At 32.1% G+C, this 26,055-nt stretch overlaps 1 protein-coding gene across 1 annotated transcript in view; it reads left to right on the forward strand.

Moving 5' to 3' along the window:
- The window catches only part of LOC124363573 (activating signal cointegrator 1 complex subunit 2), a 29,039-nt gene extending 17,378 nt beyond the window's left edge, over window positions 1-11,661 (forward strand). The window contains exons 8-10 of the mRNA XM_046818828.1: window positions 1,402-1,569; window positions 2,692-2,877; window positions 11,479-11,661. Coding sequence (XP_046674784.1) covers window positions 1,402-1,569; window positions 2,692-2,877; window positions 11,479-11,620 — 496 coding nt within the window. The 3' untranslated portion in view covers window positions 11,621-11,661. The remainder of the gene's footprint in view (window positions 1-1,401; window positions 1,570-2,691; window positions 2,878-11,478) is intronic.
- The last annotated feature ends 14,394 nt before the right edge of the window (window positions 11,662-26,055 follow it).

Raw genomic sequence — 26,055 nt, forward strand, 5'->3', positions numbered from 1 at the left:
GGTTGGCTCGACCGATGGAAAAAACGGTATGTTATTCGCCAACAGCTCTATGATATTTTTCAAACAGAAGTAGACATATATATATAAGTCTCAGAAACATAATTCGCCCAAAAAGCATCAACTGTCTGTTTAAATTCACCTTCTGTCTAAGGTATTTCCAGTGCCATAGTTGAGTTTGTCTTGTGCCCTGATAAAAAAAAATATATATAAATAAAAACCTAATTCGATCAAAAAGCGTCTCATTTCAGCTCTTTTAATTTACTTCCTGGCCAAGATATTTTAAGTGCCATAGTTATAGATTGCCTTTTTGTGCTGATGTAGACAGTATATATTTAAGTATTAAAACGTTTATTATAATAAAAAAAGAGTCAGTTCTGGCTGTTTCAGTTCACTCGCTGTCTAATTTGTTTACTGTTCCCTCTGATCAAGAAAATATATGTGTATATGGGTTTTTTTCTTGTGTAGTTTTCAAGACTGTCAAAAAGCGTCTACTACCAGCACGTGTAATCTGCTTCCGGTCTTGGATATTTCTGGTGCTATTATTGGTTTTGCTTTTTTACCCTGGTTAAAAAACTATATACATATACTTAAGCTTAAAAAGACTACTTTGCTCAAAAAGCATCTACGTCACTTTTGTTTTCCTTCCAGTGTAAGAGGAAAAGTGTACAACCCCCCGTTTATTCCTTAAGCCACAGTAAAAATGTCAGAAGAGCCAATTAGTTTTGAGTACCATACATTCAAACATCATAGCTTTGTTCTTAAAGATGGGTTTTGTTGGTGTATATCTCTACTGCAGTGCAAGTCTCCACTGCATTTAATATGCAGAGCCATATTAAATATTATGCAGGGTTTAAATAGTATTTCCAATTAATTGAAAGATTTAATTCCGCCACTAGTTCAATATGTACAAAAAATATATGTATGTGTACAAAAAATATATGTATGTGTACAAAAAAATATATGTATGTGTACAAAAAATATATGTATGTGTACAAAAAATATATGTATGTAGTAAAGATGTATGTATGTTCGTCTTTGTAATCCGCATTACACCACTGATTAAGTATTGTATTTTAAAAATTTTAATGTTAACAAATGTTTCTACCTCTATTGTGAACTACAGCTGAAAGTATCAACCGCTATTTAATGTCAATTAATTTTAGATTAAGTTTTGTAAATACTATTTTTCTGAATTCTAAATATTCCAGGAAACGTCTTTTATTTTTGTCTTCGTCAAAACCTTCCTCGGACTTTGACATATAAAAAAAATAATTATAAGCATTGGTCCAGCTATTCTACAGATTAACACTAGCAACACATTTTGCGATTCATTTTTATTCATAAGATTGGAAGATCTTGGTTCTTGTCATAATAAATGTATACATTTATAATTTTTTTTAGGTATTTTCAAGATTTGAAAACCCATTTAATATCAGCTGATATGAATGAAGAACCTGCTCAGCTGAAACTGATATACTTGGTGTTAGACATTAGCTGTTCTTTGGCCACGTTCTTAGAAGTTTGCCCTCAAGCAGGCATTGTGTTTCATGAACAACAGTTAGAACACAGGTTTGACCATTATGTTTTATTACTTGTCAAGTGTTCATGTATTTTACTTATCATTATTTCTGTTGTAAAACGCTTTTGGATCCACATTCGCTGATTAAACAATATAAATAAACATATTTTTGCTTATATTGAAATCATGTGTTTTAAGGAAGCATTCAAATATAAAATGTAATTAATTTTGAATCAAGTATTTGAATTAAAAATAATGTGAATTAGGAATACAAACGATTTATATAAATCAAAACTGGAAAATTTGCTGGCACAGGCAAGACAATAGAAAAAAGTCAGACATCCTACTGGAACAATTTTTTACTAGTCTATTCAATATCCAGTTAAGAGCTGTTGTAGAAAAATGACTGAGATTTTCCCCATAAGAATAACGTTAAACTTCATGCACTATTACGCCCTTATTTTTTGTTGTAGGGTTATGAAAGTTGTTTTATTTTAAAATATATTATTAATACTCATCCACAGTGATGTAAGAAAATGTATGAGATCTTTTGTGAATAAACCACTAAAATATTTTTTAAATTAAAAGCATTTAGATGCGTATTAATGATGTCTTTAAATCATCTCCCATAATTGTACGGCTAATAATAAGGTTGTAAAAGTGGACAAGGTTTAATGTCGCTCTCATGGGGGCTAAAATCATAATGGCCACCTGTAAATCTGGCTCTTATAGATATAATTACTACCCCTTATTTTACGTAATCTAGCGCTAGTGAGTTCTGTTATCTGTTTTGGTAGTCTTTCAAGTGACACATGTTAACTTTATTTGTAATTTCACTGTATTTGATGCTACTTTTTGTTGTAAACTTTGTGGACAAATTCTGTTTTCGAATTGTATTTTTAAATTTTATTTGTTAATATATTTGCACCACATTTTTTGAATGAAACCAGAGTGAAAGATTAAACTAAATTATAAATCATTGCCAAAGAGTAGTTAAAGAAAAAATTAATACGTATTATATTATTAATCTACTAGCAAAGTTTCAATTTTTTTATATTAATTCTTATGAAACAAATATTCAACAACTCCAGACTCATGTATAAGTCATTTATTGGTTGTTACTAAACAATTTTAAAAGTAACTACTAATTGAAATTGTTTATAATGTTCCAGAATAGCAAGCTTTTACGAGAACACCGTACCAGTATTAAATAGACACTTGGAATCACTTTATAACAAAGGAAATATGAGTGAGCAGTACAAAAATCATCAGCTGAAGGTTAACCTGAGCCGGCATAACCTTATATCGGCCGTCCATAGATGCCTGACCACCTGTCTGTCATCTATACTTGAAGAGAGGTATAAAAATAATCACTTTTTTGTCCAAGTTAGTTATAATTAACCTTCTTCAGATTTTCCGTGCCAAAAATTCATCCAGTTTCACCATAATTGTTCTCTTCTACTCTAATAGAGATATACAAATAATTGTTATAAGCTTTATATTTGCATTCACTAGAGATAAAAAATATTATTATTCCACAAACAATATTTATTGCTTAGAACTTAGGCTTACTGGCGGCTGTTATCATGGTTATAAACAACAAAGTCATCTAAAAGTATCTAAGTTTTTACTGTACACCGTATCAAGTTGACTGAAAAAACTCTCCATGACAAGGCCAAAATATTTCAAGAATTTATTAGTATTAAAAATGTTTTGATGTGGTGTGAGGCGGAATGGTAATTTTATATTTTTACATAAATTTGGAAAATATTTTACATGCCAAATGCACACATATTTTTATAGTTTAGTTGTTGGAATTGTAAGTTATTTGAAAATTTTCATAAAAAATGTAGGAACATGAAGAGAACTAATAATAGTAAATATCTTAAATTTTGTTTTATTACAAAAATGTTAATGCAAATTTTCAATGACTTTTAAAAATCTTTATGCTGATGTCTTTTAATTGTTTTGATAAATAATTTAATGTAAACACTCTAAAAAATAATAGCCTGTAGCCAAGAGCCAATTTTCACTGTATATGCACACAACCTGGTTTTTTTTGGGATCGGTAGAGGAATGTTTCCTAAGAATGAAATAAGTCGTAAGCCATGCTAGTTTTGGTGGAGGTTGAAATTTGTGGGTACTGAAAAGGGTAAAAATAGCAAACAATAATTTATTCTCCAACTTCACTTTTTCCAGCTTGATACATGTAAAACCGACCATCAGACACATTTAACCCATTGACCACTTATCACGGTACCGTCTCGTGACGGCCGACGGGGTACCAAAACACTGATCAAGAGACAGTACCATGATGACGACATTCATAATTAAATATTTGTTTAAGCAATAGTATGGGCTCAAATATTAAAGTTTATATATTAAAATTAAACTAAAGAACATGTACTATACATATAAATATGTATTAATTCCATAAAAATATCAGCTTGATCGGTGTTTTGGTACCCCAGCGTCGGCCATCATGAGACGAAATCCTAATGACGACATACGTTATTAAATATTTTTTTCAGCAATAGTATGGGCTCAAATAATAAAGTTTATATATTAAAATTAAACTACATATGTAATATGTGTAATATACATATAAATATGTATTAATCCCAGAAAAAGAATGTGAATGTGAAGGTATAATACTGTATTAAATTTCCTATATAATTGCACCAAACATCATAGATTATAATTGTGTTTTGTTCTAAAAAACATTTCTTACTTTCAAAATTTACAAAAAGAAATAGTTTTTTTTAATTATTCTCGAAATATAAAAAATTCTATATACTTTAGTGCTTATAAATTACAGTATATTATTATAGCCTGTTTCATTAGCTAACAAACAAAGGCTCAGTCAACCAAATAGCAATAAAAATGAAATAGTTTGTGAGAGTTCTACTAAATTCTTGTATTTTTTTGTATATTTAATTGGAGTTTTACAAGGAGGTTAGCCGCAAGAATATTAAGTGGCTAATGGGTTAAATAATAGTTATAACACCATCAGACCAATTAGATAAACAGACTGAAAGTCACCCCTGTATATGGTTGGCATTTAACATATGATCTGGCCTATATAGGGTCTGATTTAACATTTATTTACGTGTCTCATGGTTATTTTAAGTGAAAAATGTATAAAAATTGTATAAATTAACCCTTTTAATAACAATTGTATTTCGATATCCACCAAAAGTAGTGCAGCTGATGATCAATTTCTTTGTTAAGGGAAGGTTTTCTACAAATTTCAAGAAATATTAGACTGTGTGCTTATACGATCCAAATTGACTATTGGCTTCTGAACCGTAACTTATAAACTTACCCCTTCCCATGCATATGACAGAAAATTCGTAAGTTAAGTTGTTGATACACCGTTGTTCTACAAGTTGTTGTTCTAACACCGGTGATAGAATGCACTAGAACACTGACTGAATGTCAGACAACAGCTGCACTTCATTCATTGTTCTTGGCTTTTTGTTATCGATCCGAAACGGGTTTTTTGTAGTTACTGCCCATCATTTTGAACTGAACAATGGTGCGTTTGATGGGTTTTTCCGCATGAGACGAGTGCCAGTGCAACTTACCGGCATCTAGGCTTTGTTTCTGTGTTGTGTTGCATGTTAAATGGTTTGTTTGCACATTGTTTACAGTTGTAGGTGACTGATAGAAGTTTTATTTTGTTGAAACAGTTATTGTTTCAATGCCAAACGATTCAGGAAACCTTTTGAAATTGGCGAATCTATAAATATTGATATGTATGTATTGTCATGTAAAATGCTTGACATTTGTAAAGAAATAAAAATCTAAAAAAAATTCTTGTATTTTTTGTCCTACATTAAGTTTATAAACCTGAATTCAAATAGAACTTTAAACAAATCATAAGTTATTTTTTTATGATATTAGCACGCTTGGGGAAGTACAGAAATTTGTATTCAGAGTTCAAAGGGTTAACATAACATCTGGCAGTTGGCTAGGTTTCATTTGCAACAACATGTGAGGATTGACAGACAAAAGAAAAAAGATGGCTGACTGACTACAGTCAAAGTGAAGTGGCTCCCAGTTAAAAGTGTTTCATAAGTGTGTATTTCAACAACAAATATTTACTCACCTGTGCAGCATTTCCAATTTACCTGGAAATACTGTAAGTCCATTTCACAATAAAACTTAAAGAAAAACTAATCAATTCAAGAAATATCATGACAAGAAATAATAAGCTGTAACTTCAATGAACATACCTGCAATCAAAATCTCAAGCATTTTAAAGAACTTCAGTCTGATGAAATCGTATTTAAAAAGGCTTATTCACACTACAAAGTATTTTCAATGAATTTTACATTTATGTAACCAAGAAACTTTACTAGAATTACTGAATAAATTCAAACTCATATGGTGACAACTGGAAACAGTGCTGATAGTGCTGACAGCGTCACATTCCACACCTGACCTACTGACAGCGGTGTACACAGCCCATCAGCAATCAACAGCCTTGATTCTAACCTTGACTCTCTTAAAAACAATCTGACGACTTGTTTCCCTACTTACTAATTTGACATTGTTATATAGTTTCATTAATATATAAATACATCACTCTGACAATCTCCCTATACAAGAGCACTAATATTATCCTTGACAATCTGTGGAATTTTTTACATTTAAACTTTGGAAAATCAGCCAAACTCTCAAGAAAAAAAAAACTGAAATTTTATCATTTTAAACCTTACTACTATTTGACCATATACATGTGTATGTGTCAATATATTTCACAAACACAAACAGTCTGTAGAGACTGTGGAATTTAAAATGCCTATATATCCTTGTGGAGTTTGTACAATAGGGGTCAGATATAAAGGAATATTTTGTAATGGCAATTGTAAAACATGGTACCATGCAGACTGTGTCAACCTATCAAGTAAGGAATTGAAAGATCTCTCAAAAAAAGACTCTACAAACTGGATGTGCAAGAAATGCAGCTCCTCACAGATATGTAGTCCGAAAACGCAACTCCCCTGTACAAATGGAAATAAATAGCTCTAACTCTTCAATCCAAGAACTTGAACAAAGTATTATGGAACTTAACCCACCCAGAAAATACTGAAGACAACTTACTTGCAGCTGCTAAAATTGGTTCTGCATTGTTAGATGAGAACAATTTTTTAAAATCACAAAATACCAAACTAAGTAGTAAGCTGACCAACATGGAGGCCAAAATTGAAGAATTAGAAAACTGTGAAGAAAAATATATGTTTGCCATGGAAAAAACTTCAAGAAAAAAATGCATGAACTGGAATCACAAGGAATCAGGATAAAGAAAATCTTCTCAAAGTGCAAAGTATTTTTGAAGACCACGACAGAAAGCAAGCAGAACTTCTCAATAAATATGAATTTAAAATAAATGAACTCGATAAGGAAATTATAAATTTTGAAAAGAAAACTCTCAAATAGGGCAAAACTTAAGTTATAAAGAGGAAAAAGTTGATGAAAAACGCTGAATCCCAAACAGAACATAACACCAACTCAATAAATTCGACCCTTCCTCTCTTTTTCCACGCAGAAATAGGACTTCTAAGGAAAAATCAGAATTTATTTGAAGAAAAACTCAAAATTTTGGAAGCAGAGGTGAAAAATCTGGCAGACAAGGAGGACAAAACATTAGTAAAAAACAGTGGGAAAACAAGGAATTCTACACCTTGCCGTACCCCTCTTAAAAAACCTTTTGGTGGGAACAAATAAATGCTAAGAAAATCCAAAACAAATTTAGTATTTCCTTACAAGTTCAAAAAATGAAAACCTCAAAACCCAAATACCACCCCCCACAATCTATACAACCATATGTATGATACCAAGCATATCTACTCAACAGAGCTCGAAACCAATAAGGAATCCATGCCTTTGATCTCTAATAACACTAATAAGATAACTCCCCCCAAACTGCTGCTCCCCAGGACAAAAATAACTCCGAGACAAAATGAACCTATAGAACCCTAATTTTTTAATCTAATAAAATACTAATCTAACCAAAATCAGCCTGGGAAAACCCGTCCAATACCACACAATAAAAATGCGACTAAGAATCCACAGGGGACGACAGACTAGCCACCGTCAAAAAAAACTGCACAATCTAACCAAAAGTCAGCAGTAAAACCATCCAATATCAACTCAAACTCGGAAACTAAGAACTGTCCAAAACTCCGTCAAAAAAACTGCAACCACTACGCTGAAGAACTCCAAACTGACTGAGATGTTCAATGACAGTGACTCCAGCAACCATTGCAGGATCACCTTTTTTATCAACCAAATAAACTTGTTAATGTCCATCCAACTCTCATTTTTTAGAAGAGAATCATCAAAAAAAGAAAAGATACAAAACAAAAATATTCTGGAACAACAATATATTAGTGTAGCACAGCCAGAGAGATCCAGGATCATCACACAAAAATATTTTTTAAAAATCCATCAAGTCTCCTCATTCTGCATCAAAACACACAAGAAAAATTTCAAAACAAATAAAATTAATAGACTTCAACATCTAGTTCAACAAAAAATTAAGCCAAACGTACTGATTCTGACAGAGCATGGTCTTAAACGAGACCAAATAGAAAACACCGTAATCACCAGGATACTATCTCAAGGCCCACTTCTGTAGAACAGAACATAGGAAAGGTGGGGTTGCTTGATCTATGTTGACAAAAACCTTGTGAGGCATACAGAAGAACTTATTGTTGTCCAGTTCTGCAGAGAGATTACGCTTGAGGCTGCTCTGATCAAAATCAGGCTTAAACAATCATTATCCACATTCTTGGTACATACAGATCTCCTAACGGAGATTTTGATTTAGCGCTAGAAACAGTGTCTAATATAATCACTAATACAAGAATACTACTATACTATCCAAGCCTATTTGGTATAATGGGGACATAAACGTTGACATTTTAAATCCTGACAGAAGAAGTACTTTATTAGATGAGACTCTGGCCTCTCATAACAGCAAGAGGGTACAACTTCCAGCGACCAGAATTACCCCAACTACACACAATCCTCTATCGACTGGATTTGTTCTAATATTGACACTGAGAAGCTTGACACAAAGGTTATCCATGCTGGCATCTCAGACCATACTGCCCAAAGCTGTGAGGTCAACTTCGCAGTAATACAGGATAATCCACTCAGAATGAGTCGCTGCCTCAGAAGAAAAAATCTTCAAGAGCTCAAATGCATACTTGGGGAAGAGAACTGGTCAAACATTCTGCAAACTGAAGATGCTGACGAAGCTTTTTGAAAGATTGAGCTCTACTCTACGACTTGCCATGGATGCAGCATGCCCTCAGAGGAAATTTAAAACACGCCATAAACTAAAACCTAAATATTTTGCTGGACCAAGAAGCCAATAGACTAAAGGACAGATACCTGAATAGCCCTTAGTAAATATGAAATGACAGGATCTATTGATGACAAGGAAGAGTCAATAAGATGTAAAAAAAACTATGACCTACGACTGAAACTCCTCAGAAAACAAGCGGCATCAGACCACATTGCCCGTGCCGACAATAAATCCAAGGCTATGTGGGAAGTTATAAACACAACATGGTCCAAGAAAGGAAAGTCAGTGAACGAAATAAAGCTAGAAGTTAATGGAAAAATTCATTGACAACTCTGTAGAAGTAGCAGACCATCTAAACTCTCACTTTTTTACACATAGCTGAAAAAACGTTAGAAAAAAATAATGGAATAATAAGAACTTTTTACCACCTGTACAGCCAACACTTCAAACAGCTCATAAACCTTTCGAGAAACAAATGAAAATGAAGTCTAGAACAATCATTAACAACCTCAAATCAAAAAACTCATCAGGTTTTAGATGAGATTTCTTCAAAAATACTCAAATTTTGCCCTGAAGAACTTGCACTGCAGCTGGCCCTCGTCGACATATTCAATAAGTCTTTCAGAAGTGGTAAATTTCCTTCAGCTCTAAAACTATCAAAAGTGTATCCAAAATATAAAAATGGAAGCTACTTAGATCCCAGTAAATATAGACCTATCTCTCTTGTATCCACTTTCTCAAAACTGTGCGAAAGAATTGTTCTCAGAAGGCTACTGGACCACTGCGAAAAAACATAATCTACTGACAAACTGTCAACATGGCTTTACTAAAGGCAGGTCTACCACCACTGCAATAATAAAAATGGTAGAGTCTCTTATAGATAGTATTGAAGAAGGGAATTTAACTACTGGAATTTTCCTAGACTTTAGTAAAGCGTTTGACTGTCTTAGCCATGATCTCATCATCCGGAAACTGGAAAACTTAGGAGTAGCAGGAACAGCTAAAAATTGGTTCCAAAGTTACCTTGGAGGACGAAAACAACTGGTTGAGCTAAGCAAAACAGAAAATTGGAATATCCAATTATGTAAGATCTAGGTCTCCTACCTGTAACCGAGGTGTCCCCCAAGGATCTGTTCTTGGACCAGTACTCTTCATCCTTTTCACTAACGACTTACCTCAATACATTGGTGATGCATGCTTAACCTTGATGTATGCTGACGACACACAACCTTGATGTTTAGTGAAACCTCAACTGAAAATATGGCAATCACATCCTACCTATCCCTCAACATGACCTATCAGTACTGTCATAACAATGACTTAGCAGTAAACACTACCAAAACTGCCCAAAATAGCTTTTGGAAGGAGATCTGAATGTGTGCCATGTATACCAGATGTTGCAATGAATGACGAAGTCAAGTTTTTGGGCATAACTCTGGATAAAAACTTATCCTCCTGGGCTCTCTCATGTAGACAAACTCTGTGGGAAGTTAAGTTCCAGCCTCTATGCAATTATAAAAACATCAAAGCTTCTACTGATGAAACAACTACAAGAGCTGCTTATTTCGCTTTGTTTGAGGCTCACATAAGATATGGTTTAGTAGCATGGGGAGGAACATCAGCTGGTCAGATTTCAAAGGGTTCTCAAAAAACAAAAAAAACCGCAGTCAGAACACTTTGCAGGACTGCAACCACCAAACAGCTGTAGAGAAGCCTTTAGAACCCATAAGATCCTCACTATCGTATCACAATACATTCAAGAAACTGTGATGCATGCAGTAAGAGAGGGCCTACCAAAGCGGGGTGAAGTTTCATCAGTACAACCTCAGAGACACTACTTTGTATGACCTTCCAGCCCACCGACTGTCACAGTTCGAAAAGAAGCCTACATACATCGGGAGGAAGCTTCACAACCACCTGCCATCAGAGCTGAGAGACAAAGGAGAGAATGAACTCAAACCAGCACTACACAAATGGCTTGCTGACCGCGCCCTTCTACTCCATAGAAGAATTTTTTTCAAAGAGTATTTGACATTTAAATTTTACAATGTAACCTTTTAATCATTACAAAACTTTATATTTTGTAAAAAAAAAAACACTTGTAGTGTTTACTATGACGCTAATACTGTTTCCTCAATGAGCATGTTAATAAAGAATTTTGTCTATTGTCTATTGTCTATTGTCTATTGACAAGTATCAATCGCAACCAATGAGCATTACCAACTGCATCATTTCATATTTCTCACACTGTCACTCGTTGTTATTTATAAATGTGATAACTCACCATAAGCTCATAAAAAAATCAACACATCTCAAGTAGCTGGCAATTGAATGACAATTTAGCATGGAAACTTATGAATTTATCAGATTCTCCAAATTCATATTCGTACACAATATTTTATAATTTTTCTTTTGGATTGAACTCAAATGATAAACTATTTATAATTATTATTAACTTTAAATATTTAAAACAATTTTGAAATGTTAAATAGTAAAAGGGATAGTACATTATATTAATAATATTAAGTATAAGAGACAGTGTATATAACACATTGTTGCATACAGTTTTTAAAGTTTACTAAGTTATTTTTACATTTTCAAATGTAAGTAAAAAGCTTAAAACTTTGGTTTGTTTCAGAGGTAATCTGACTGACCAGGAATTGAAGCTTAAAGTGGATGGTTATTTGAACACCATCTCTGAGTGTCTCGTTGAGCACTCATTCATCCGAGACTACAACAGAGCATTTCCGATCCAGAGGGAGTTAAACCACATTGTCTGATATCTATCCTGAAATGTATCCTTTTGGTTTATAATATTACTTATAGGTAAACATGAATCACAGAAAACAGTACTGTTTAAAAGTTCAAAATAAATATGTTTAATGATGTGTTGTAAATAACACGTAAATTCTTAAATTAATCTAGAAGTTAGTTGTGCTGATTAATTATATATGTATTTATTTTTTCAAAATAACAAATCTGTTAGTATTAAAAATAATAATGCAACTTATTATACTCCTTTAAATATTATTACTAAACACCAAACAAAATGAAAAACTATAGATACTTTTTTAACATTAGGAAAAGACTCTACTGCTTGTTGACGTCACTAAGCAGCTCATAGCAATTTTCATTAGTTTTCCGTTTATGCTGTATTCTGATGAAACTCTATGAAACTACTAAAAAAAATAGGATATTTCAAAGGATGCTGTCTTTTGTTACAGTGTGTACTATCAGTGGAGTAACTTATATTGAAATATTGGATGTTAACAACATAATATGTTAAACTACTTTACCTGACATTTTTGTGTTATAGATATTAATAAATTAACTAAACTAATGATAACACATGAAATATAAACATATATTTACTAACACGTTTTTTCAGCATTTATGCCATGAACTTACCCTCAATAACGTAAAATATATGTTAATATGGTAGTACCAAAATTAACATTGTCCATTTTTTCACCCAATTTGTAACATGTTTTTGTTTTGCTGAACTGTGTGGGGTAAAGTAAAACTAATTGTAATTAAAAGCCATTGAAACATATGTCACACATACTTGTGATATATTTCTTGCCACATTATTCCATTCTCCTTCAGATACTCCTCTTGTACAGTAGCACATCCTGCACACTTCCCTTGCTCTGTTATCTTTAGCTCTATCACCAGCAAAAGGAACTGACAGCAGGTTGTAGTGACCATTAGCGATTCTTGATGCACGCCAATCAGTGAATAATCTAATTCTTCACTGATTAGGTACATTTGTGTGACATTTCACATTTCTAGGACAGTGGGACGATGAAAAATACACAATATAGTCTTCTTAGGATTTAAACCTCTATAGATGTTCGGGTCCTTCATGAAAATGTGCTAGTTTTTATATTTAAAATTATGAGGCATATGTGTGCCAAAATTTTAATTTTCCGACTTATCGGGAAGTTGGAGAACAATAATTGATAATTGATTGAGGGCTTTGCCTTTGATAGATTGGTTTTATTAAGGGCAGTCCTGACATGAAAAAAAATTTTTTTTCCCCCCCCCACCCCCCCCCCCCCCCACCCCCCCCCCCCCCCACCCCCCCCCCCCCCCACCCCCCCCCCCCCCCACCCCCCCCCCCCCCCACCCCCCCCCATATATGATTCAAACAAAATAGAAGTAATTTTTTTAATCTCTATAATTTCATGTCTATATAGACATTTTCAAGAAAGAAATATTATGTCTATATATTATAATCTCATTAGTATGATTACTTTTTTAAATTTATTAAATCAACAGATTTGGAGGAAAAACCAAGTCAACCATCCAGTTTAGGAAATATGACTGATTTTTTGTTGTTGTCCCAAAACATTTATGACATCAAAGGCAATATGGTTAGTATTTTTGTTGAATATCATAAATAGAATATTATTATAGTAGTGATTAGTTATGTACACATGTACTTACAACACTGAGTTTAACTTGATAACATAGTCTGTCATTTTCAATAAATCAAATAATGGTACTTTGGGATTATACCGACCACACCAGTATGAAGAACACAAAAATAGAAATTTATAGAAACAAACATGATAGAACGAAAAAACAACTCTTCAATTACAAAATTACAAACTTACAAGCATTTCCAGGTATTGTGATCGGTATTGTTGTCGCTGTTATCTTATCTTTCTCGAGAATCCTGATTACGGCAGGCCGCGCGGCATCACGTGATTTGCACGGTACATCATTGCCTTTCCATTACAATTCAATTTATATTTCTGATTTAGCCCCTCTAGAATTTGATATTTTACTGATAGGTACTATCTCGAGGGATGTTTTTCTTTCGTCGACATCAGCGCGGGGCAGCACCGAAGGTGCTGCCGAAGCCCGCGCTGATGGCCGGAGGCACTCGCATTTTGGGTGGCGGAATGTGATCAAGAATAAAAACAAGTTTTTGAGTGTTTTTTTTAATAAAAAGTTTAGTTTGGTAAATGTTTGTTTTTGTTGAATTTTTGTGTTTGGAGAAATGTAGAGGTAAAAACACGGAAGTACAACAAAGCGATGCACCAGCTGAACGGGCGGCGAGACTCTGCAATCACGTTATCTACTAGACGCTCGACTTTGACCTCTGTCTGAGGATGGGGAGGTGTTTGTGATAAGACAATTCCTGTTTTATATTGACGAAATATTGTTCTACGCTAATCTAGTAATCAGTAGAAACGAAATGTGAAATAACGATTCATGTCTGGGTGTGGTCGGTATAATCCCAAAGTACCCAAATAATTCACACTTTCTTTTGTTTGTAGGTTAGCTAATTTGCTCATAATATTGTTACCATAACAAAGTAACACTTATAAGAAAGGTTTATACAACTGAATTAGTGTTCAATGAATGTAAAAAAAATAAAACACTAGGCTGCAAAAATTCAAATCAGATGTGAATAACTAAGCTGTAAATCTTGAAAATAGAAAATTTACAATACATTGGTAAGGAATTTTTTTATCAACACGCTGACTGGATGTTGACTATATGTAAAACACATGCTTGTATTATAGTCTAAATTAAGTTTAAACAAAAATGTCAACTTCAGTTTGTATAACTTGTTTGTTATACAATATTTAATACAGCTTATAATCCACTCCAGTTGTGGTAATTCATAAAATTATGTTGAAAACCATTTCTTTCATTATTTGCATTCAAAATTTACCAATAATTTGTAAGTTACAGTCTACTCAAATCCATTCTATAATATTAAATTAATGACTGAACATAATATAATGAAACATAGAGAAATCTCAAAACACAACTAGCATTTATTTATTTTTCCCATTGATATAAACAAAAACAATACAAAAATATTATTTTAGTTACATATTCTAAAACAACCATCTCCCTTTCAAGTTGTATAATCTTCAAGCCACTTTGGTTTAATTAATGTTCTTTTAATTTTGGTTTTTGAATGCTTTGTGTATTACTTTGATCTTTTTTGAAACATTTTTATTTCCCCATTTCTTGAGATCTAGGATTTCCACATACTTCAACCACCTTTTCCACGTCTTCTTAGAGCTGTTATCCATTCTGGGTCCGTCACTTTTAATGTATTTAGAGAGGTTGCTTAGTATATTTTATCATATGATGCTTTATAACTTCTCATATAACTGTTTACTTAAAATCCATTTGTGTTTTTTTATCAGACTTCTCTTGCAATAATTCTTGTGTTTGAGATAGCCTACTCAATAATATTCTATTCATCAACAAACTTTGGAAAACTAAAACTATTTGGAAATGTACCAGTGCAGTAAGCTAAAAGTGCCAGATATCGGTCATCTCCAATTTTATTCAATATCAATTTTGCAACATTCACACAAGCTTCTACTTCACCATTGCTTTGTAGAATTTGGGACTGCTTGTAGCGTGTTGATAACACTGTCCAGACAATACTTTGAAATCAGAATGCTCAAGTACTTGAAATTGTTAACCACATTCAGACCAAACTTCCTATGTTATCCCATGGTGGCGAAAGAAAATTTTGTATTTTAGGATAATCTCCGCCAAATAATAGTACTGAATTTATTAATTATGTAATTTTAAAATATTTTAAATTAAATAATAATCTGTATCTGTTAGGAACCACACTACACCCATTTTAAACAAGTACAAGGCAATAATCTTCCATCATCTATTTGGAAATTGTGAGGAAATTAGAGGCTTGTTTACCAGATATATAAGTAATTGTGAAATCATATCTCAATAATGAAAGTCATATCCTTTGAATTCTACGTGATATATCATCTAAATGCTTAGTTTTCAAGAGTTGTAAAAGGGGTTTGTGATCAGTGTGTATTAATGGAAAAGATATTTTTTGTATACTTCCACATAAAATTTATTAAAATAGCGCTTTCACCGGTTAAGGCATCATCAGTTTGACATTGTTTACAGAAAAAAACATATGTGTAAAATAGAATAAACATATGATAAAATAGAATAAAATAGAATGGACACTTTTCATGCGTGGATATAGTTATGCCAACAGATTCAGCTGCTAATCTATTACTTCCTGAACAGCAAGACTATTACCGGGCTTTGATCCGACAAACACTGGAAAAGTCAAATAGACCCAAAAGCAATCTTACTTTCACAGAGATTAGTGCTCTTAAATCGCTAAGAAATGAATCCATAGTAATTCTTCCTGCTGATAAGGGTAAAGTTACAGTTATCTTGGACAAGGAAGAGTATGATATTAAAATTAATAAATTAGTTAACTGTGATGAATATACTTCAATAAATAAGGATCCTACAGTTAAAATTGAGAAAATTATATAAAACAGACATTAAAAAACCATGAAAATGAACTAGGTAAACCTCTTATTGTAAAATTAAGCCCTCAATATTCAAAGCCACCACATTTGTATGGACTACCGAAAATTCACAAAGATTTAATTCCTCTTAGGCCAATAGTAAGTTCCATTGACTCTCCTGTATCAAAGTTATCAAAATTTTTGTTACCTATTATTAATCCATTATTTGGACAAGCTAATTCTTACATCAAGAATTCAGAAGATTTTATCAATAAAATAAAAAATATTAATATTGATTACAGTGATATTATGGTCAGCTACGACGTAAATAGTCTGTTTACAAATGTACCTGTCTCTGAAGCTTTGTGTCTGATTAGACAACGACTTTCTAATGATAACAACTTCAGTATGAGAACAACATTATCTATTAACTGTGTAATGGAACTTCTTACTGTATGTGTTAGCCACAACTATTTTCAGTTAAAAGATAAATTTTACAATCAAGTATCCGGTTTACCTATGGGTGGTGTTCTCAGCCCAATAATTAGCAACATATTTATGGACCACTTTGAAGACATTGCTTTTGAAAATTGGAGTATTAAACCCAAAATTTGGTTACGGTATGTTGATGATGTCTTTTGTGTATGGGAAAATAAAATTAACACCCAAGACGAATTTTTAAAACACATCAATTCAATTAGACTATCGATAAAATTTACTATTGAAAATGAGGTTAACAGTGAAATTCCATTTCTTGATATTTTGATAACAAAAACAAAAGAAAACACAATTAAAACAACATTATTTTACAAGAAGACTTTCAGTGGACAGTACCTTAATTATAATTCAAATCATCCTCAACATGTAAAAATTGGATTAGTACAAAATTTGTTCCAGAAGATTAATAATTTGGTAACTGATAACAAAGATAAAATTTTAGGAGAAAATTATACTACAGAACTTTTGATTAAAAACAACTACCCTCCATCAATTATAGAACGAGCTAAGGCTAAAAACAAAAGTTGCAAGCAAATTACCAAAACAGACAATCCTAAATATCTCACTACCGTAACTATTCCTTATGTAAAAGGAACATCAGAAAAAATTCGTAGGATAATTATAAATTTAAACATCCGCACTGTTTTTAAGTCCCAAAATAATATAAGAAGCTACTTAACTAAATTAAAACCGAAAAACAAACATCAAGAAACCAAGAATGTGATATATAAAATTGACTGTGGTTGCAACAAGACGTATATCGGCCAAACATCATGACCTGTGGAAATTAGGGTAAAAGAACATATTTATAATTATAAAAAAGAAAACATTGAAAAATCTAAATTAGTTGAACATGCAGTAAAGGAAAAAATCATCATATAAATTTTGAATCGTCTAGTGTAGTGTTTAAAGAATCTTCCTGGACTAAAAGAAATAAAATTGAAAGTGCGTGTATGACAGTTTTAATTATTGTATTTCCCAACCTTCCGTAAATTTCAGTGATATTTTTCTACCACTAGTGAAAAAAGAAATCCATTCCAAAATTATGAATTGCAAACCATATTTTTCTACATAATTCTTTTATAATTTATTAGTTTTTGGTCTTTACAGTTAGTTTTAAATTTTATTCTATTTTATCATATGTTTATTCTATTTTACACATATATTTTTTTCTGTAAACAATGTCAATCTGATGATGCCTTAACCGGCGAAAGCGCTATTTTAATAAATTTTATGTGGAAGTATACAAAAAATGTCTTTTCTATTAAAACCAACTTACTTCCACCAAGGATACAAAGCAGAAAATCAGTGTGCATGATGATATTTTTTTTATTTATTATAAAGCCCTTAAATTTATTTAATGCTCATACTTGTGCTTCTCTATCTATGTTAGCATAATTCTTCTCTGCTGAATTTTGAGATCTAGACACATACGCAATGGTGTGCTGATCCATCTCCTTGAACTGGTGATTTAGTTTTACAACACCCAAACCCTTTTGAGAAACATCACATGAGATAATTGTTTCTCTATTCACACCATATATCATAGCTAGCTAAACATGAACATAAAATCAACATAGATTTTACTTTATCACAGTCATGCTTCTTGCTGTTCATTACCCAATTCCAAGGAACACCAGCCTTTAGGAAAGAATTCATTATTGGAGCCTTGTCAGATAAAAATTTGGTTAAAAAAACTTCCATTAAATCTTGCTAGATCTTTCACATTTTAGGGAAGTTCTTATATATAGAAGGGATCTTTTCAGGATCAGCAGATATTCTTTTTAAGAAAATGTAACCAAACGTACTTAATTTTGTCAATTTTCCAAATTATATTTTTCAATGCATCTCTGGAAGTCTTCTGGTGCTGATATTATTCCAAATGGAAGTGTAAGAAATTAAAATTTCCCAAAAAGTGTAGCCTACAGAATGTTGTGAGGTCCTGTGAGTTCCCACTGAACAACACTTACCAAAAGCTGCAAAATTTTTTTACAGCCCATTAAACTGAGAAAATACTCTATTTCTGGAATAGGATGATAAGGCCTGAGTCCTTTTGACAATGAAAAGAATACAAGTGTCGATCGAGAATAGAACATAGATTGATTTAACACAAACTTCATTAGATATCTCAAAAAAGCCTTTTCATTTTACTTTTTACTCTTTCTAAATGAAAAAAATGCAGTTGTTAATTTTTATAATGTCAGGTCACATTTAGTAACAGATAATCATTGAGCTATTCATCAATAATACTCAAAATATTTATCATCACGTGCGTACCAATGAGTGTAGGTTAACAATGAAATCTTTGATAGGTTGATTTGTACCTTACTGACATCTAAAAAATTGGCCCTTTCAAGAATTAAATTTATGCAAGGAATAGAATATTTTTTGAAAAAATTCCAAAACCGTTTTGTAACTTATGTTCTTGTTATTTTAAACTTTGTTTTAATCATAAATATCTGCATGTCACCTGGTATATTCCCTATATACCTAATTAGGTAATAGTATATAAATCAGAATATTTGTCTGTTTACAATCAGATTCCTCAGAAACCCCACAATCTCAACTCTTAGTTTTCTATGCTGGTCATTCTGTAGCAATAAATTAAAAATCAGTGGTTTCACATTTAAATTTGTGATAAAATCATTTGTATTACTCGTTTTATTGTTACATTAACAGTCTGAAATAGCAGTGAAATATTTTCCACATGATACTTTTAATTAGTTTTACTAATTCTCCCTAATGGTAATGAGTTCAAATTCGTTGCCACCATGTACAAAAATCCATTCTGTAATATTAAACTAAATATGTCTACTGAAAATAATCTAATGCAACACATAGGTATCTCCAAACACAAATAACCTTTTATTTTTTTTATTTTTATCTACATAAACAAAAACATGATTTTAATTATATATCCTATGACAACAGAGAATCATTTAATAGTTGTTTAACCCTAAGAATTATAGTTTAGTTGAGTAACAGGATGATGCATTGTTATTTGTCCTTGTGCAGCATATTTTTCAGATTTTTAAAAACAAATGGAAAGGAATAAGTGTTGTATATTTTTTAGCAATAAAACACCAGAGAAAACCACTGTAAAACAATACAAATATACACCTATCAGAGCCTTGTTTTATATATATATATATATATATATATATATATATATATATATATATTATAAATTTAAAAAAAATTTATTTTTGGGTTTTATTTTTCAAAGTTTAACTCATTGTAGCTTTTAGAAACTGGAGGTAATAACATATTTAAAATATACAAAATGTATTCAGTCTTTGGTGAACAAAATAATATAATGGATACAAACACAAAAAGTATGACAATAATTATAAGTATTTACTACTATTTTTAGTCATCATCATTGGAGTCAGGTATCTTCCTCTTCTCTGAATGTGTAAGCTTAGATAGGGCTCCAACATATGGTAACATAATAAATATGTAAGTAAATGACCACTACCACCCATATAACATTTGTGTTATGTGTTGCATCTTTTTAATATTACATGACAACACTGAGCAAGGTATCAGTTACATGGCGAGTTACATAATCGGTCAGCTGTGTGCCATGCAGCTTTGGGATCAATGTCAGTTTTTAATGCATAATATTACGAATATAAACCTTAAGAAATTAATTCTTATTTATAAGTACAGGAATCCATTGGTATATAAGTTACATCTGTATAACTTAGCGCTTTACATGAAACAATGGTGGAACGTTAACAGACGGCTGGGCAATCTTTATAGATGAACAGTATAGCAGAAAGTCTTTGTTGTCGGTCCAGTATTATTATAGTGAGTGTATGACATTGCTGAGGCTACACAGAGTCAAGATGATATATATAAATGGATAAATGCAAGTTAAAAAATTAGGCTTGTGCAATCCAATTCGACCAATCTGACAATTTGGATTATATATGACTAGTAAACATTATTTCATCCTATTATTTATCGTTTGTGGTAATTCTAAGCAATATATGGGTCAACCTCGATTTTTCTCATATTACAATATAATGTTCCAATAGTCAATTAGAAAAGGAAATGACTAGAATTTCTTGCCGGAAAGCAGTTATAGGGAGCAGGCAACCGCCAGACGGTCATATATTGCTTAGAGTTACCTATTAGTGATCAGGGGCACTGACGTGATCTGGGCTTCAAATTTGGAACTACTCGAGTTAATTTTTTTTTCTAAAAGAGCAAGCAGCGCGAAGCGCTGCGCAGCGGGCAGGCATCGTGCGTGATCCTTTTTTTTTATTACAAATTTCTGATAAATTGTTATTACATATTACAATATAATGTAGGTAATGTATGTAAAACAATTTTAAACACATAATTACATGCTGGAAAGCAAAGTAAACCAATATAATCCGCCCAATACAAAATCTCCGTAAAAATCTGGTAAAGGAATCTGTGTCATTCCTTTGTCCTGAATCAATTCAGTATATACGAAGATCACACACGATGCTTGCCCGCTGCGCAGCGCTTCGCGCTGCTTGTTCTTTTAGAAAAAAAATTAACTCGAGTAGTTCCAAATTTGAAGCCCAGATCACTTCAGTGCCCCTGATGACTAATAGGTAATTCTCGCGGTTGCCTGCTCCCTATAACTGCTTTCCAGCAAGAAATTCTAGTCATTTCCTTTTCTAATTGACTATTGGAAACATTATATTGTAATATGAGTTGCCTGCTCCCTATAACTGCTTTCCGGCAAGAAATTCTAGTCATTTCCTTTTCTAATTGACTATTGGAACATTATATTGTAATATGAGAAAAATCGAGGTTTACCCATATATTGCTTAGAATTACCTCGTTTGTTTATAATAAAATAATTTACTTATATTTTTGTGTTTACAAACTAACTTTTAGGTTTCTTTAACAAATTTCTCTTCAAACGTTTTCATGACAATTTGCTTTAAAACTTTTAAATGATGCCCCAATACTTAAGTAACGATTAATAAACACCACAATGAAGTTAAAACTGTGGCCAAACTACAGAAAACAGTATCAAAAATTCTTAAATTACCCTCAATTGCAGTTGGTAAATTTACCAATACCACTCATATTCATTGCCATTTTATCATGTGAATGTTGATTGCCTTATTATCCCCTCCTCTTATATTTAGTTCTTCTAGTTTATTATCCTCCCTTAACCAGATATCCCGATTCATTTCTGTGCCCTAGATTGATGAACTAATTGAAATATGACCTAACTTTAAACACATTAATAATTCTCAATAATAGCCTCATGCAATATATGGGTTGCTAAAAATTCTTTCTGGAAATGAAATTGTATACTACTGAAATTGTTAGGAGTATTAAATCGTTTTAGATAAGTGGTTAAAGTAAACATTATTCAGCTTGCCTACTGCACCTCCAGAAACTTCTCTGCAATAATAAGTTTTCCAAACTAACTGAACTCTGAAACACTATTTATAAATAAGTGACCCTTAAAATTATGATTAAAATGTTATCATCACTATCTATAAATAATTGTCCCTTAAAATTAATAAAAAATGTTAGCATAGTACGGACCTTCCCAGGGATACAGATTTTGTAAGATTAAACATGATTTTCGACTTTTTAAAATTTAATATTAATCAATTAAGGAAAAAATACACTTAACGATACAGACAGACGAAGCGATTATTACTGTTACAGTGCTAATATTATATTCCTAATCACACAATCATATTACTTGACACTTAGGTTATGACAAGGTTACAAAAATAACATAAATCCATCCTTACCGGACCGGCCAGAGTAGCCAACGGCGATTAAAAATTACCCACAGCTGAATTTATGAAAATCATTTAACTACAACATTTACAACTACTAAAACCATAATATAATGCATTCTTGGAAAGTATTAGGTTTTAATGTTTAAAAATGTTTTACTGTCGTTTATATACTTTTGATCTATTATAAAGTAAGTTTTATTGCAATAATTAAAAATGTCTCACATATTATATTTTCAACTAGTATAATTCAGACACTTTCTGGCATAATATGTATAACAAAGTAGCTTACATTTGGTCAAACTACTACGTATGACGTAAAAGTTTGAAGCTCCATAGCCATTCCTATTAAAATTTACTCGTGTTTAAAAAATTATAATTTGCAGTAAATAGCTTACAATAAAAATATAGTTTCTTGTCTAGCTAACGCATTCTACCATCACATGACAGGCTCCCTACCCTATTCTCGTGTTTCCGCTTTCTTAGTTATTTCTGTCTCATAGCTTGCTTCAAAAGATCTGAGGTATCTTGACCAGTTCGTCGGATGCGCTCATTCTAAAAAAAACTCATTACGCAAACGTACGCTGACTTGTTTCAAATCCAGCTGATTTCTAAATCCTGCTCCATGAGATGTGACTGTAACTGTAGTTAGCCGCAGCTTAAAACACCAGACTGTTAAATTTTTAATGAAACAAACCTTTTAATCTTCCAGAGAAGATCCATGCCCTTATACTATGCGTATAACTCATCAGTCCCAAGACTCCTCCACTGTGGCAGTGACGTGGCTCCACTGATTGACTTCTTCATGAGGCCAACTGGATTTAGAAATGAACTGTTTCAAATTATTTATAAGAAACCCTAGTTGGGCTTTTGTTATGGCAGTATCATACGTATGGCAATTTCTGTTTAGGGTAAAATTTTTACACTCTTTTGTTACTTTCTGTATGCCTAACTTATTGTTTGTTTGTTATTGTCTTGGTTGTTGAAGTTTGTTCTAGGTTTATCTTTTGTTATTTCTTTAGGAAATTTAATTTTGTTATTTTTAAAAATTTTATCATATTTGTATAGTTTGTTTCAAGTTTATCTCTTGTTATTGCTTTAAAAATTTTACTGTTATAGTCGTTCAAGTTTTATTTTTGATTGTTGCCCTCTTTTCTTGTCTGGACACTAGTCTTGTTACACTTGCTGTTTTGCTCACCAGCTCCTGACTTTTTTTTTGTCTTAGTTGTTGTCCACATATTTAATGCATATATTATTGTGTATTCATATAGTATTAGTATGCCTATATTGTATTGTGTTATTCAAATATTATTAATTATTATTGTAAAAATGGTGGATACCGTTGATGAATAAATAAATGAATAAAGTTGACTGGGAGTGATCTAGATAATAATGTAACTACTCCAGTGAACTTGTATTCAATTGATGGTGTTAAAACACATATCGCCCTCTTAAATAAGAAGTTTTATAACGACTCTTTCAATCAAAAAGAAGCCTAGGTGTGATTTGTTACCGTATTGGCGTAAAGTACTCTCAGTAATGGTATTAATTTTCAATGCGTGTATTTCACAAGGGTGTTTCATCAAAACGTGAAAACATGATGATATTATTGTAGTTCACGAACCCAACAAAAATCAAGATTTCCATGCGATTGCGTCCGATCAGTCTTAGTTCGTCAATATCTAAGTTGTTAATGAAAGTTGTTCAACAAGAATTTTGAAGTATGTAGACTCATCCAATATTATTCTTTCTAACCAATATGGATTTCGTTAAAACATTCTACAACTCATCAGTTACTAGAAATCAGTAAAACCACCAATCAAAGTTCTGTAAGAAGCTTTATTCTATTATAGCATTGCTATCAATTAGCATTATTGCTATTATCCTCTTTAAAGAGGAGAATAACATGAAAAATGCCAAAATGTTGATATTGAAGCATATGTGTTTAAACAATTTCATGCCTAATATTACAGGTTTTCCCCGAAAGGGCAATGATAGATAATCATACTGCCTTTTCCTTTTAGAAACAGAAATTCAGATATTTCCCAAAGTGATCTTGCTTTCTATTCTGATGATATATTGAACTCTGTGACACAAATAAAACTGCAACATTATTAAAAACTAAAAAATATCATCACAATTCTTTAATGTTTAAATCTATTATTAATGTTAAGCACTTCTTCGAAAAAAGCAAACCTAATAATATTACTTGCTCCATACATGTTGATTTGTTTTGTGTACGTGAATTATGTTGATTCAGAAATAAATATTGGGTCTGGTCAGGAATGCCTCTGGCCATGAATGTGAGCTGCGGCAGTACGTCCTGCTGGTGAAAAAAATTCCTTGGTACAGTACAGGTAATATATCACAATATGACCAAGTTATTTTTAAAGTTAAACATTAAAATGGTCAGTCTTTCTGTATTCGAACGGTAATCTCTATATATTTTAAAATCGTTTATACGTTTCTGGCAAAATAATAGAAAAACCTAGTGTGTCTTATAAGTTATCAACAGAATACATTAAAAAATTATCGTTTGAAATCGGTTTGGTACTTTTCTCTCTTACCTCTCCAGCCTCTCCTGTCTTAATCAACGCCATTTGTGAGTTGTGACAGCTGTTGGCCCGGTGTTTCATGTTTGAATTTAACCTCTTCAAGGAGCAAGGCTCATATGGGTACATTAACTTTTATATTTTATTTCAATATTATTTAAGAGCCATCTTATGAGAAATGTACTCAATACTAACCATTAACATCCCATAAGTTGGCTACACTGAATACATTTTGCTACACATGTTTTCTGTGTCAGCTGGACCAGTTGTTTTGAAGGCGTACTGGGTTAAGTTGTGTTTGGTGTTTCGTGAGTTTTGGTGAAGTGTTTTAGATTATATATCTTGTGAGTACTTGCATAAGAATTTTATATTAAGGTGCCAAATACTATTAATTTCAATATTATTACCTAATTTAAGCCAATTTAGAGTCAGGGAAATAAATATAAGTAATTTTTGAAATGTACTCATTTGGGTACAAAGCTCGAATAGAGGTCAGTATTAATGTACTCATTTGGGTACTTAGCTCTAACTTGGATAGTATTTGGACATTGTCTGTCTATCTGTAACAGTTTTTTAGATAGTAGTTCGTCTATTCAACTTATGCAAGAACACACAAAATATAAATGTATTTTTACTTTATAGTAGTACGAACTTTGATTCATAACATCCGAAGCAAAGTCTTAGGCCTAGTTATGGAATAAAATATTTGTATGATTGGCAAGTTCCCAATTCAAAATTTAGCTTCTAGAATAAGCATTCAATTTTACAGTGTTTATTCCTTCAAGTTGTGACTAAAATGAGTAGATCATGGAATTTGGCATCAAATCCAGACTTTATTGAACAAGTGTTAGTTAATATGGAGAATCCAAATAGCTCAGATTTAGAATTCTCTGATAATGATAGTGATTCATATGACTCTGGCGACAATGAAGATGTACTACAAGAAGTCAGAAGCAACCAAAGAAATCGTGCTACTTTCGAAATTAACAATCAAGACATACTGGAGTTCTTCATTGAAGAAGAAGTGGACCCACCAAATGACAATGAACAAAATGTAAGCCTGCAAAATAACATTAGCTTACTAGAAGACAGTGTGAGTGACCAGATTGACGATCACCAACTCTCTATTACGGAA

The sequence above is a fragment of the Homalodisca vitripennis genome, chromosome 5 (assembly GCF_021130785.1).
Source record: "Homalodisca vitripennis isolate AUS2020 chromosome 5, UT_GWSS_2.1, whole genome shotgun sequence".
NCBI classification, from domain to species: Eukaryota; Metazoa; Arthropoda; class Insecta; order Hemiptera; family Cicadellidae; genus Homalodisca; species Homalodisca vitripennis.